The following is a 13355-nucleotide window of genomic DNA, read 5'->3' as shown; positions in this document are numbered from 1 at the left end:
ATCGGTTAAATAATATAATATGAAAAGGATGACTGTTAAATAGCTATTGCGAATAACCAAGTCCGTGTATGAAATTAAGTGTCAATGTGTTAGTGACACCTTGCAATGGTTGGATCTGAAAGACAGGAGGAGGTGCCTAGTTACACTCTGGGAATTGGAACGCTTGCCTGAAGAGCCAGGTTTTTAACCTTTTTTTGAACTCTGGTAGATTGGGTTCGAGTCTTATGTCTGGTGGGAGCGCATTCCATTGATGTGGTCCCGCAGTGGATAGTGCTCTTTTTCTTAGCGTTGATTTGGCAGGAGCTGCGACTAATGTGCCTTTGTAGGCGCTTCTGATGGGTCTGGCCGATGAGTGTAGGCGAAGTTGAGTTTGTAGAGATATAGGTGCGACGTTATGAATTGCTTTATGGATAATGGTTAAGGTTTTATATATGATTCTCTGTTTGATGGGTAGCCAGTGGAGGTTGCTCAAGATGGGGGTAATATGGTCTCTTCTATTAGTGTTAGTTAGGATTCTGGCTGCGGCGTTTTGAAAGCTCTACACAATGCTGGCAGTTGTGCTTCAGGAAGAGAAGGAGGGCAAATATAGAAACATTTGTTTCTTTTGAAGCATTCCTGGATGCAAAAAAGTATCTTCATTAACTGGCTGTTAAAGACCCCACCAAAAATAACACTGTGGAATTATCAGTTACAATTTTGATGATAAAGGAGCTAATATCTAGGGAAGCTGATAAGAACTTGAGATTAGAAGAATTTCTCAATTACTTTCTCTCTCATAGAAGGTCGGACAGCACCTTGTCCTATTTAATCTGCTAAATTCAAAGGTTCAGCCTGGAGGATAAAATCAATATGGATCTTAATTATGCTCTTTTCCCATTTTGTAAAAATACATACACTGTTTCTTTTTCTTGTTTACGCAATATGTATTTCCCTTTTTTCCATCATGGTCATTATCTCTTCGCATTTACACATTTGTGGGGGTAGCATGGAGAGAGGGGGATATTAGGGTGCTTTGAAAAGGTTTTCCTATGAAGCAGTTATTACTGCACTGTGAATTTACACTGATTAGACTTGTAGAATTATTCAAGGTTGCTGAAATGCTAAAATGTAGTCAAATTCAGCCTTAAGTTTCATTTCCACTCTCTGGGCTCAATTTACAAGATAATCACATGATTTACAAGAAACCACCCATTAACAGATAAATTATATCATCGGCCCATTAAGAGGATACTATGTTAATGTCACCCAATTAGGAAAATGTTATAAAAAAAGACAGACAGACTGACTCTTTGGTGTGTAAAACTGGATTTAATCTGTTCTGTAAATAATGCCCTCTGAGAATGCTTCTGAATTGCCTTGCTTGTAATCTCGCATTCTCCTGGAATATTCCATACTTTACCTAAATAAAGATCTTTTTCAAGCTTGCCTGTATTTAAGCTATATTTTGGTTAAACAACAGTTTTTGTGTCCCTGGGTGGGCTTTCTCGGGTAGCTGAATGGAGCAAGAGTTGTGGTTACTCTTGGGTCTGCATCCCTGGAATGTTCGGGATATCTAAGCACTTAGTTAAAATGATGTGAAATCTCTGTAATTTTAAGTAGGATTAAAAACTAGGACCCACAGCCTGGCCAGCTGAAGGATCCTGGAAAGCGGATAAGTGAGAGGATGTCTAGAACAGAGTTTCCCCAAACGTTTAGCCAGCATGACTCCATTTTAGCACTTGAAAATTCATGCGAGTCCAGGTGATGAAGAAAATAAATTATAAAGGGGGAGGCGGTCCACCTTCAACAATCACTTCACTCTCAACTTCCTCACACTCTAGCTGATCTCCTTTTTCAACTTCCATTCCCTCTCTTCCTCTCCTCTCTTACATCTGCCAAATAAAACTATAAATCCAGCTTGTCACCACTCTAGTCTATCCTCTCCAGCCCTTTTTGCATACCTTAGCTGATCCCTTCTCACTCCTGTCTTTAATAACCCCCCAATTTATTTTCAGTCATCCCCCTCTCACTTCCATCCCCACCTCCTCCCCTGCAACCCTTCTCTCACATTACCCAGTTCTTTTATTTCATCCCCCAAGCAATCCTCTGGCATTCCCTCTCTTTCACCCTCCACAGACAATACTCCATCACACACTTGACACACTATCACCATCTGATCCATCTTCTGAAATCCTTTGTCAGCTAATCCAACCCTCAAATTCCTTCCTTCAAACATTCCTCTGGCCAGGTTAGTAACAACATTTCCCTTTGGGCCCTGGGCCAATTATCAATATCAACTGGTGGAAAGAGGGGGCAGGAAGATGACATGTGCAACATTTTCTCTTACGTAGGTTGGTGAGGATTAGACAAGCAGTGAAAATCTCCATCCTCTCCCTTCATAGCTGGTCCTGAGCCCAACAGTGATTTTGCAAGTGATAGTGGCAGTGGCATTAGTAGTGAAAGTCAATGCAGGGCCTGTGCATTAGTGAAAGCTCACAGGCCCTGCAATAGCCCCTATTCTGCCTTGTGCAGGTCTTCTTGTTACCACAGAAACTCATGTGAGGTTGGGGCCACTGGAGGGCCTGTGAGTGTGTGCTGGCTCACAGGCTCCAAGCTGACTTCCATTACTAATTCTGCTGGTGCTTGACAGCACTGCAGTTTAAGGCACTTGTGACTCCAGCTGAAGGTTGTGTGATCCCATTTAGTGTCCCGACCCCCAATATGGCCTGCTCTCCAGGTGGTGCATTGTCCTTTCGTACCGAGAATATCTCCCCAAGGACCCTGACTACCTCATCACGCCGTGCCAGACTCCTCCCTCCACCGATGACGTGAGGAACGTGACAAGGGACATTTAAACCAGCCCAGGTGAGCCATAGGTGCCGCGCGCTGTGCGCCGAAGGAGTGCAACTAAGGGGCCTGCCCCTTAGTGTGCTGCTCCCAGATCTACAGAGGAAGGCAGAGGCACAGCTCGTCTAAAGGCCACACCGCACCGACCTACTCTCCAGGCAAGCCAATCCTACTTACCTTCCCCGCTGACTCCTCCGACGCTCCACACAGCCGGTATAAACCCATCAGGGTCAGGAGCTGCCATCGCGACGCTGCAACCTCCCCCCGACGACACACCTGAGACCAACTAACACCGCTACCCCATGACTGCCCCTTAAACCCAGCCGTTCTCCCTCCTGCGCCGACCACTGACCACCTGCTCTACGCTGCCAGCACAGACCCGCCGGGGTCTGGAGCTAGCAGCTATGACCAACACAGCGCCTCAGCCATCCAAGAGGCCTTCCGAAGCTAGCCCCTCCGCCACACCGAGACGATTTGCAAAGGACACCCTCACCACAAAACGTCCACTCGCCAACACCACCCCACCCCAGCCAAACCACGTATACCCACGTCAAACTGCCTCCACCAAACTGGAACTGCATCCCACACATAAAACACAATCTTCCCCCCATCACCCATGACGCCTCACAACCATCCCCACCAACCCTGACACCCACATGGAAACTCTCTCAATCTTAACACTTTTTCTCATAAACGCTCAATCCATCTCCAAGAAAATCCCCATCCTACACGACTTCCTAATTGACAACCACCCAGACATCCTCTGCGTCAACATACAATATCTTTTCTTTACCCAGACCAAAAAAAAAAAAAAGGAGGCGGCCTACTACTCTTGGCCCTTAAAAAAATTCAACCTCACATGCCACCCCCATCAACACATCACCCCCACTGGAAATAGGCCTCTTTAAATCAAGAAACCTCCAGATAATCCTGCTATATGCCCCGCCAAAATGCCTGGATCTAAATTTATCCACCCTCATAGAAACCATCTCATCCCAAATCAACATGGACCTTTCTGCAATCATCTTAGGAGACTTCAACCTCCACATCGATGCCACTCCCCTCCTCCATCATGCAAACTCCTCCTAGAAACCATGACGGCAATGGGCTTCAATCAAATCATCGACTCACCGACCCAGAAATCAGGCGACACCCTCAACCTCATATTCATCAACGACAAAATATCTTCCATCAACAGCATTCCGTGGTCGGACCACAAACTCATCCAGACCACACACCGACTGAAAACCAACCACACAGAATCCAATACCTCCAAAAAATACATCAAATTCCACAAACCATGCTCCAGTGAAGATCTAACAGAAACTCTCCCCAACGCCTTAAAAACCCTAGACCTCAATGATGCAAACACGGCTATCAACGGATCAACATCAACACCGAAATTGCAAAATCCAAATGCCCAGTCATCGCCAAAGCAATCAACACCAATAATCCCCACAAAACACCGTGGTACAACCCAGAACTGAAAAACACCAAACATCTACTCAGAGAAGCAGAGAAAACATGGAGAAAACATCCCACCCCACCTCGACAGATGCAGAACACTACTCTACATCTACAAAACAGACACCGACAAAGCCAAACGAGAATTCTATGCTAAGAAAATCCACTAACACCAATACAATCCCAGAGCCCTATTCAACTTCGTATCCAAACTGACACAACCAAGCCACAACCCACTCACAACAGGAAGCTCCACAAAGACATGCAAAGAAATCGCCCAATTCTTCACTGACAAAATCACAAAGCTAATAGCATCCAGCCCCCCATACAAGCAAGGAAATGCCAACCCCACTCAATGCAACACCTCCCACCTAGTCCAATTTCGAACCTATTGCCACGACCGAAGTCAAAAAGATCATTCAAAAAATAAACCCAGCTGCCCACCCCCTCGACCCCATCCCAGTCAAAACCCTCCAACTCATCCCCGAAATCATCGCCAAACCTATTGCGGACATAATAAATAAATCCCTTGAACAAGGCATCTTCCCTGAAGCACTGAAATGTGCCATAATCAAACCCATTCTCAAAAATCCACAACTAGACTCCTCTGACCCAGCCAACTACAGACCCATCTCAAATCTGTCCTTCATATCAAAGATCCTGGAAAAACATGTAAACCGCCAACTCTCGGAACACCTGGAAAGCCACAATATCCTATACCCCACCCAACACGGATTCAGGAAGCCCCTTAGCACCGAGACTCTCCTCCTAACCCTCACAGATACCGCCCTAAGAGGCTTCGACGCCGGTCACTCCTACCTCCTGATACTACTGGACATCTCCGCCGCCTTCGATACCATCAATCATGATACATTACTAACCCGGCTAAAGGAGATTGGGCTAGCTGAAAACACCATAAAATGGTTTGGCTCCTACCTATCCAACAGATCCTACAAGGTACGTCAAAACAGTGAATCAAAACAATTCCCACTCCCCCATGGCATACCACAAGAATCCTCACTCTCCTCCACATATTCAATATATATGTATTTCCCCTCTGCAAACTCCTCTCCAGCCTGGACCTCCCCTACTACATCTACGCAGATGACGTCCAGATACTGCTCCCCATGAAAGAAAACATACAAAACACCTTATCTCTATGGGAACCCCTCTCAGTCCAATTAAAAAAACCTCCTCATGCAGATATCACTCACACTCAACCACAAAAAAACAAATACTATTCATTTCCAACAAACCCCACACAACGATCACCAAGACCTCTCGTCCACACAACCAAACAGCCAACACATAACCAAAGTAAAAGACCTTGGCATCACACTGGAGTCTGAACTTAACCTAAAAAAAATACATTAACGCTACAATCAAAGAGGGCTATTTCAAACTACAAGTCCTCAAAAAGCTCAAGCCCCTCCTCTTCTATCATGACTACCAGACAGTACTCCAGTACACCCTGGGACATGTCTCCACTTCACTAAAACAAGCACTAATTAAACCAATTCTAAAGCAAACAAAGCTCGACCCAACTAAACTGACCAACTACCGTCCAATTTCCAACCTTCCCTTCATATCAAAAGTTCTGGAAAAAGTAAACATACAACTACCTGACTACTTAGAAAATAATAATATCCTCTATCCATCACAATTTGGTTTCTGTAAGTACTTCAATACAGAAACCCTCCTCCTCACACTCTCCGACCACCTACTCAAAGGACTAGACAAAGGCCACTCGTACATCCTTGCACTTCTAGACATATCCTCGGATTTTGATACCATAAGCCATAAAATCCTACTTGACAGACTCTCTGAGCTTGGCATTTCAGGTACCCCTCTCCACTGGTTCACTTCCTTACTAAAAGACAGACAATATAAAGTTAGAATAGGTAACCACGACTCCAAAGCAATTAACCTTCCCCAAGGAGTTCCCCAAGGCTCATCACTATCCTCAACTTTATTCAATATATACCTCCCGCCCCTCTGCCACCTCCTTTCCGAACTTGGTCTTACACATTTCATCTACGGACGACGTACAAATAGTCATCCCTATCACTGACTCCCTACCCAATGCAATCAAAACCTGGGAAACCTCCCTTTCCGCCATAAACAACCTCCTCACCAGCCTTAATCTTGCACTCAACACCTCCAAAACGGAATTCATGATAATTTCACCCCAGCACAAGCCCTTCGCCGCCACCCAAATCAACTCCCTCCCTCAATCCCAACTACACATCACGTAAGAAATCTTGGCGTCATCATTGATGACCAACTCAACCTTAAAAAATTCATTAGCACTACCATGAAAGACTGTTACTTTAAGCTACAAACACTAAAAAAAAAACCTAAAAACCCCTCCTCCACTTCAACAATTTCAGAACAGTGCTCCAATCAACCATATTTACAAAAGTCTACTACTGCAACTCACTCCTCCTCGGCCTTCTCAAAATCTACATTACCCCACTCCAAATGCTCCAGAACTCAGTCGCTCGTATCCTCACCAACATTCGCAGTAACGAGCACATCACCCCTATCCTCAAAGACCTTCACTGGCTCCCTATACAACAAAGCATCCAATACAAAACCCTCAACATCATACACAAAACCTTACATAACCAAAATATGCAATGGCTCAATAACTCCCTCACCTTCCGCAACACCAACAGACCCACCCGATCCCAATACTCAGCAACCCTAAACACACCCTCACCCAAACTTACCTACTATAACTTCAAAGAGCAAACTCTCTTCATTGCAGGTCCCACCCTATGGAATACTCTGCCCACCGACCTTCGCCAAGAACACAGCCCACAAAAATTCAAACAAAAACTAAAAACTTGGCTTTTCTTACAAGCGTACCCATGACCCGCACTCTTCACAGTCCTCCCCTCCTTCCACCCTACCTCCACCCTTTGCCTGATCCCCCCCTCCCCACCCCTTTCAAACCCCCCCTTTTCTACCTTATCCACCTCTTTCCCCCATAACCCCCATGACCTGCTAATATGCATAAATGTTGTAAATAGTTTGATATTCATATAGTTAATCTAAATCCCGCAATCTATAAATTCCACTCACAGTTCCCCCTGGTTCACTCCCCCCCTTTGCTATTGTTCATTGTTATCAACCCTGTTCCACTGTAAAGCAACTCCGCTGCCGTTATGTTTCAATGTAAACCGATGTGATGTCTCCAAAGAATGTCAGTATAGTAAAAACGTCAAATAAATAAATATTATTTTCCAAGCTGGACTACTGCAACTCCCTCCTCCTTGGACTCCCAGCATCCTCCCTCAAACCCCTCCAACTTCTACAAAATGCAGCAGCCAGATCTCTCGCAAACAGCCATCAATCCACACACATCACATCCATCCTGAAAGACCTTCATTGGCTCCCCGTAACCTACAGAATACAATACAAAACCCTAACACTTCTGCACAAGTCCATCAACAATGAAAAGATTAAATGGCTAAAAGACACCCTCCACCATCATGACTCCCAAAGAAATCTTTGGTCCAAGAACACTGGCCTGTTATCCATCCCCTCCACAAAACTAGCCCACCTCACTACAATCAGAGAACGCGCCATATCAATAGCAGGCCCCTACCTATGGAACAACTTCCTGCTCAACTCAGACTAGAACCCTCTACCCAGTCATTCAAAAAGTACCTGAAAACCTGTTTATTCCAAAAAGCCTATCAACCAGTATCTTAATCCTCCACACACTCCCCCCCTACATCCAGTGTCCCTCTGCAGATCTACATGAACCAACTTCTCTTCCTCTCGACCCTAGCACCTCCTCCAAAGCTCCAATCTCACCCTGTAGATCTTCAATTTAATTTTTCCCACCACATAAGATCCCTAATCAGACTCAAAATCCACTTTGTTCCTAAGCTTCTGGATACAAATTACTACCAACATGTTATGACGCCACAGTGGATATTCTCTAATCAGCCTAAAGTTCTCTAAGTCCCCTTTGTCAGACCCAATATCCATCTTGTTTCCAAGTTCCTGGATACAGGTCACTACACTAAGACGTTAAGATGCCACATTGGATGCCCTCCACTCAGCCTAAAGTTCTCCAACTAAGTTACTCTACTTCCCTACTAGAATGTTGTAAATTTCTCTAACTAAGTTACCCTTTCTCCCTACTTTAATGTTGTAATGTTATAATGTTTTAATGTAACAATAATAAGACCTCTTAGTCATATTATTCTCAAGTTATAATGTAAACAGATGTGATATACCCCAATGAATGTTGGTATATAAAAACAAATAAATAAATAAATATGGAAAGCCCTGGTCTTCTCATCCCCACCACTCCAGAATTTTCAGTAGGGAACTCAGGTCAGAGGGGAAGTCCTGGCGGGTAGTGCTGTTTTGATCTGGCAGGTTTGTTATGTAGGTTTTGAGTGTGTATTTTGCAGAGTTTTGTATTGCTTCATGATGTGCCTATTAGTGGAGGGAGTTTGTGTTGCTGTTATCAGAATTTGAATATTTTTGTATGGTAAGTTGTAAGGGGAGATATCCTCTTTCTCCTCTGCCCGTTTTTTTGTTTTTTTTTTTTGGGGGGGGGATTTTTCTGTAGCGAACTGGAGGTACAAGGTTTATATTGAAGGCTCTGTTCCATCCTGTATAGTCTCAGACTTCACTTTTATATAGAAATGCTTGACTGACGAATGGCAATTTTACTGGGTATTTAAAACTGACCAGGGATTTCTTTACTGCAAGTAGGGTGCTTAGAACTTTTACTTGTACTGTCTTTATAGCCAACTTAAATCTCTCAGATGCATCTAGTGTAAGGCTTTGGTATTCATAGTCTAGGGTGTGCTCTTTCTTGTTTATTGTGTTGGAAATATTTTGGCTTTTTCTGGAAAATCATATTTGTCTTTTCCAGATGGGGTTTGGGCTGAGGGGAAAATGGAAAACATGTACATTGTACTATTGAAAATTTGAGAAATATGGTATGTAAAAGCAATTCTGTACCATGCTATTTTTCTCTTTGCACCGTTCATTAAAAGATTCATATGATTTTGTTTCTCTTATTCAATGGCATTCTTTTTTCTTTTCCTGTACTATTACCATCAGTCCAAGACAATAAAAAAGTTAATAAACAAATGTTAAGTATGATGTCTTATGTGTTTTACAGGATCACTCTCAGAGTTGATTGTAATTATTCAGTTTAATTATCAAAACCAGGGAGAGAAGGACCTGGACCTTTTAAGTACCTAGCAACTCTTCTGCTACGCAGACTGTTTGAAAATTACTCTTGTAAAATGCAGCTTCGTGCTGCTCAACATAAACCTTAGTTAGTGTGATGTGGCGGAAAGACATACCTTGATTGCATGGTAGAGGAAGACTCCATGCATCGCTTCTCTGATGGCTTCCATGCCTCGAAACGAGAATGAGAGGTTTGAAAGACCACCACTAACTTTAGCTCCAGGGAGAGTTTCCTAATTAAAATTAATCAAAGTTCAGTTAAAGCAATATCAAGTTCTTACATTTTAACACAGTAAAATGCATGCGCGTTAAAACCATCAACGAAAAGAGAAATTTAGTCTTACCAATTAATTTCTTTTCCTTTAATCATTCTCGACAAGTCCAGACATGCGGGTTTATGTCACCCCGCCAACAGATCAAGACAAAGAACACTTTTCCAGTGATATCATCTCTAGTATTAGCAGTGGTATAGCACAGTGAGTTTCCAGTATACTTTTGACAAAGCAATGGAGTAGAAAACCAACCCCATATAAAAATAACTTTCAAAAATTCTTTTAACAAATACCGTATAACCGGAGAGAACCCTCCAAGAAATAAAAACTCTCTGCAACTCAGCAGGATAAAGAGGAACAAAAAGCAGAAATAACAGATTAGATATGCCTTGAGTTCTCTCTGACACCTGTAACCCTCAAACAAGAACAAACACAAACTGCAGCTCTGACTTCCCAGGTGGATCTTGGATTAGTCTAGCAGGATTCAAGGAAAGGAAATTAACAGGAAAAATAAGAAGTACAAATTCAAAAGCCTTTTAGATGGATAACGGGAAAGTTATCCGTCTAAATGGCTTAGCCAGATTTCTAAAATGCTTACCCGGCTAACTTAACTGGCTAACTCTAGACATGCCACAGGGCAGGTCTAAAGTTAGCCAGATACCCATATCTGGCTTACTGTAACTTACCTGGGTATATTCAGCGGTACAGCTGCACCGCTGAATATCCCAGTTAAGTTAGCCGGATATGGGTATCCGGCCCAAACTTGTGGGAAGTACCCAAGCCCATTCTAACATGGATAGGAAGAAGACAGAACTGACTTGAGAACACCTGCCCCAAATGAAATATCTGTTTTGGCATGTACATCCACTCTATAATGCATGGTGAAGGAAGACCAAGTGGCTGCCTTGAAAATATCCTCCAAAGTAATTGCGGCATAAGCCTCCCATGAAGAAACCTGAGCACTCGCTGAATAAGCACAAAGACTCTGGAATCCGCATGCGTGCAGCAAGAATGCGGAAGAAATCATTCCTTTGGTGCAGCATGCCAAAGATAATTTTGAGGCTGCCTTCTCTTTGCAAGGATCTCCATATAAAATGAATAGCCTATCAGTTCTGCTAAAGGAATTGGTAAACCTTCAGATATTGAGGAGGAACAAGTGTACATCGAAAAAGAAAAGTGACCTATCCTTACCAAGCATTCCTCTTTTGTGAAAGCTGGGAGAGAAATAGTCTGGTTAAGATGAAAATATGAAACAAGTTTGGACAAGAATGATTATACACTGAACCAAAAGAGACTGGCTTCAGTGGAAAAACATCAAGTAGGGATACCTGCACAAAAAGGCCTGCAATTCCGAAATGCCCCAGGCCAAGCAAACGGCAATGACAACCATATAAACTGAAAAACAAAACAATAGAACTTACCTAAAAATAAAAATATGCAAATCTCTTTATCAGGAGCCACTGTAAATAAACAAACGAAAAACCTGACTAAACAGCCAGGATTTCAGAAACTTCCTGAATTTCAAATAATTCTGTTCCATTTATAAATCCAGTTGGAGAGTATTCCAGATTAAAAGTGCTTGTTATTGAAAAGTAGTTTGTCTAGTGCCTTCCAGTGTAATTTCCTGAGATGAAGGAACTCTCAGTTCTAAAAGGGAAGATCTCAAAATGCATGTGGGCCTATAAGGAACGGAGAAATTACTACTTACCTGATAATTTCCTTTTCTTAATGAGGACAGATTAATCCACACCAGTGGGTTATGCACCTCTACCAGCAGATGGAGACAGAGTAAAGCTGATGTCATGGTATATATATATCCCTTACTGACATCAGCCTGCCAGTATTCTCTGCAAAAGCCAACTGTGGACAACTAAATGATACATGAACATAACTATTAAAAGACAACCATTCAAGCACTCAGCTCAGACAAAGAGTGGAATATCACTAACCCAGGGACTGGATCTGACACCAGCAATCCACAGAAATGCAGCCGCTCACGAGGACAATATCATCACTATCTGGCAGCTAAGGGCAGGAAGGTGGATTAACCTGTCCTCATTAAAGAAAAAGAAATTATCAGGTAAGTAGTAATTTCTCCTTTCTTAGCATTCAGACAGATTAATCCATTCCAGTGGGATGTACCAAAGCTACTCCAAAAGAGGGCGGAAAGCTGCCCGCAGTCCAATCAACACCGCATGCACGAAAGCTATATACTCCCGGGCTTGCACATCCAGTCGGTAATGCCTGGAAAAGGTGTGTAAGGAGGACCACATCACTGCATGGCAAATCTCAACGGGAGACAACAATCAGAGACTCTACGAGCAGAAGAAATTGCCACAAGAAACACTGTCTTCAAGTAACCTATCTCAAAGAGAGGCTATGCAGTGGTCAAAAAGTGGGACCAGCCAAGAAATCCAAAACCAGATTAAGACTCCATAAGGGCACCAGTAACCTCAAGGGAGGATGAAGATGCTTCACCACTTTTAAGAATTGGACAATATCCGGATGGACCAACAAGGGTCCACCATCCACCTGACCTCGGAAACAGGCAAGAGCCGTCATTTCTACATTTATGAATTAAGGGCAACCCCTTAATCAATCCAGCCTGCAAAAAAAAAAAAAAAACCCCAAATAGGCGGGATCTTAACTGAATGAGAATGAACCCCCTCGATCCTCACACCAAGCCTCAAACACTCGCCAAACCCAAATATAGGCTAAGGAAGCGGAGAACTTTCTTGCTCAAAGCAAAGTGGCAATTACAGCATTGGAATAACCATGCTTCAGCAACAAAACCCTCTCAAGGGCCATAATGTAAGACAAAATAGAGTCGGATCTTTGTGAAGAACAGGCTCCTGCCATAGCAGATTCCTGTGGACCAGCAATCAGATAGGAGAGTCCACCAGAAGGCTTCGCAGATCTGCATATCACAGCCTCCTGGGCCAATCTGGTGCCACCAGAAGCACCATCCCTGCATGACGCTCGATCTTCTGAATCATTCTGCCGAACATGGGCCACAGGGGGAAAGCATATAGAAGCTTGCCTTCTGGTCACTTCTGCATGAAGGCATCAATGCCCAAGGACTTTAGATCTCTCCTACAACTGAAGAAGCGAGGAACCTTTGCATTGTGAGATATTGCCAGCAAGTCTAGAAACGGGAGGTCCCAGTGATCCACTATGAGCTGGAACACCTCGTTTGACAATTTCCATTCTCCTGGATCTATACTCTGTCTACTGAGAAAGCAAATGTTGTTTACCTGTAACAGGTGTTCTCACAGGACAGCAGGATGTTAGTCCTCACATATGGGTGACATAACAGGATGGAGCCCAATCACGGAACACTTTCTGTCAAAGTTTCCAGAACTTTGACTGGCCCATACTGGGCATGCCCAGTATGGCACTAACCCTGCAGCCAGCAGGGGTCCCCCTTCAGTCTTGTTACAAAGCTACAGGCAGTGGCAAAAAATAAAATAAGAAACGAACCCAACACCATGGGGTAGCGGGTGGGTTTCGTGAGGACTAACATCCTGCTGTCCTGTGAGAACATCTGTTACAGGTAAGCAACATTTG

General features: G+C 43.5%; 1 protein-coding gene across 3 annotated transcripts in view; it reads right to left on the bottom strand.

Annotated features, from left to right (window-relative positions):
• MTR (5-methyltetrahydrofolate-homocysteine methyltransferase) overlaps window positions 1-13355 on the bottom strand; it is a 357506-nt gene that overhangs the window by 205351 nt on the left and 138800 nt on the right. For all 3 annotated transcript variants that reach the window (XM_029593902.1, XM_029593903.1, XM_029593904.1), the window contains one exon: window positions 9633-9749. In XM_029593902.1, coding sequence (XP_029449762.1) covers window positions 9633-9749 — 117 coding nt within the window. The remainder of the gene's footprint in view (window positions 1-9632; window positions 9750-13355) is intronic.

The sequence above is a fragment of the Rhinatrema bivittatum genome, chromosome 3 (assembly GCF_901001135.1).
Source record: "Rhinatrema bivittatum chromosome 3, aRhiBiv1.1, whole genome shotgun sequence".
Classification (NCBI taxonomy): domain Eukaryota; kingdom Metazoa; phylum Chordata; class Amphibia; order Gymnophiona; family Rhinatrematidae; genus Rhinatrema; species Rhinatrema bivittatum.
Note: the sequence above shows the minus strand (reverse complement) of the source record. Positions and strands in the feature narration are given on the sequence as shown.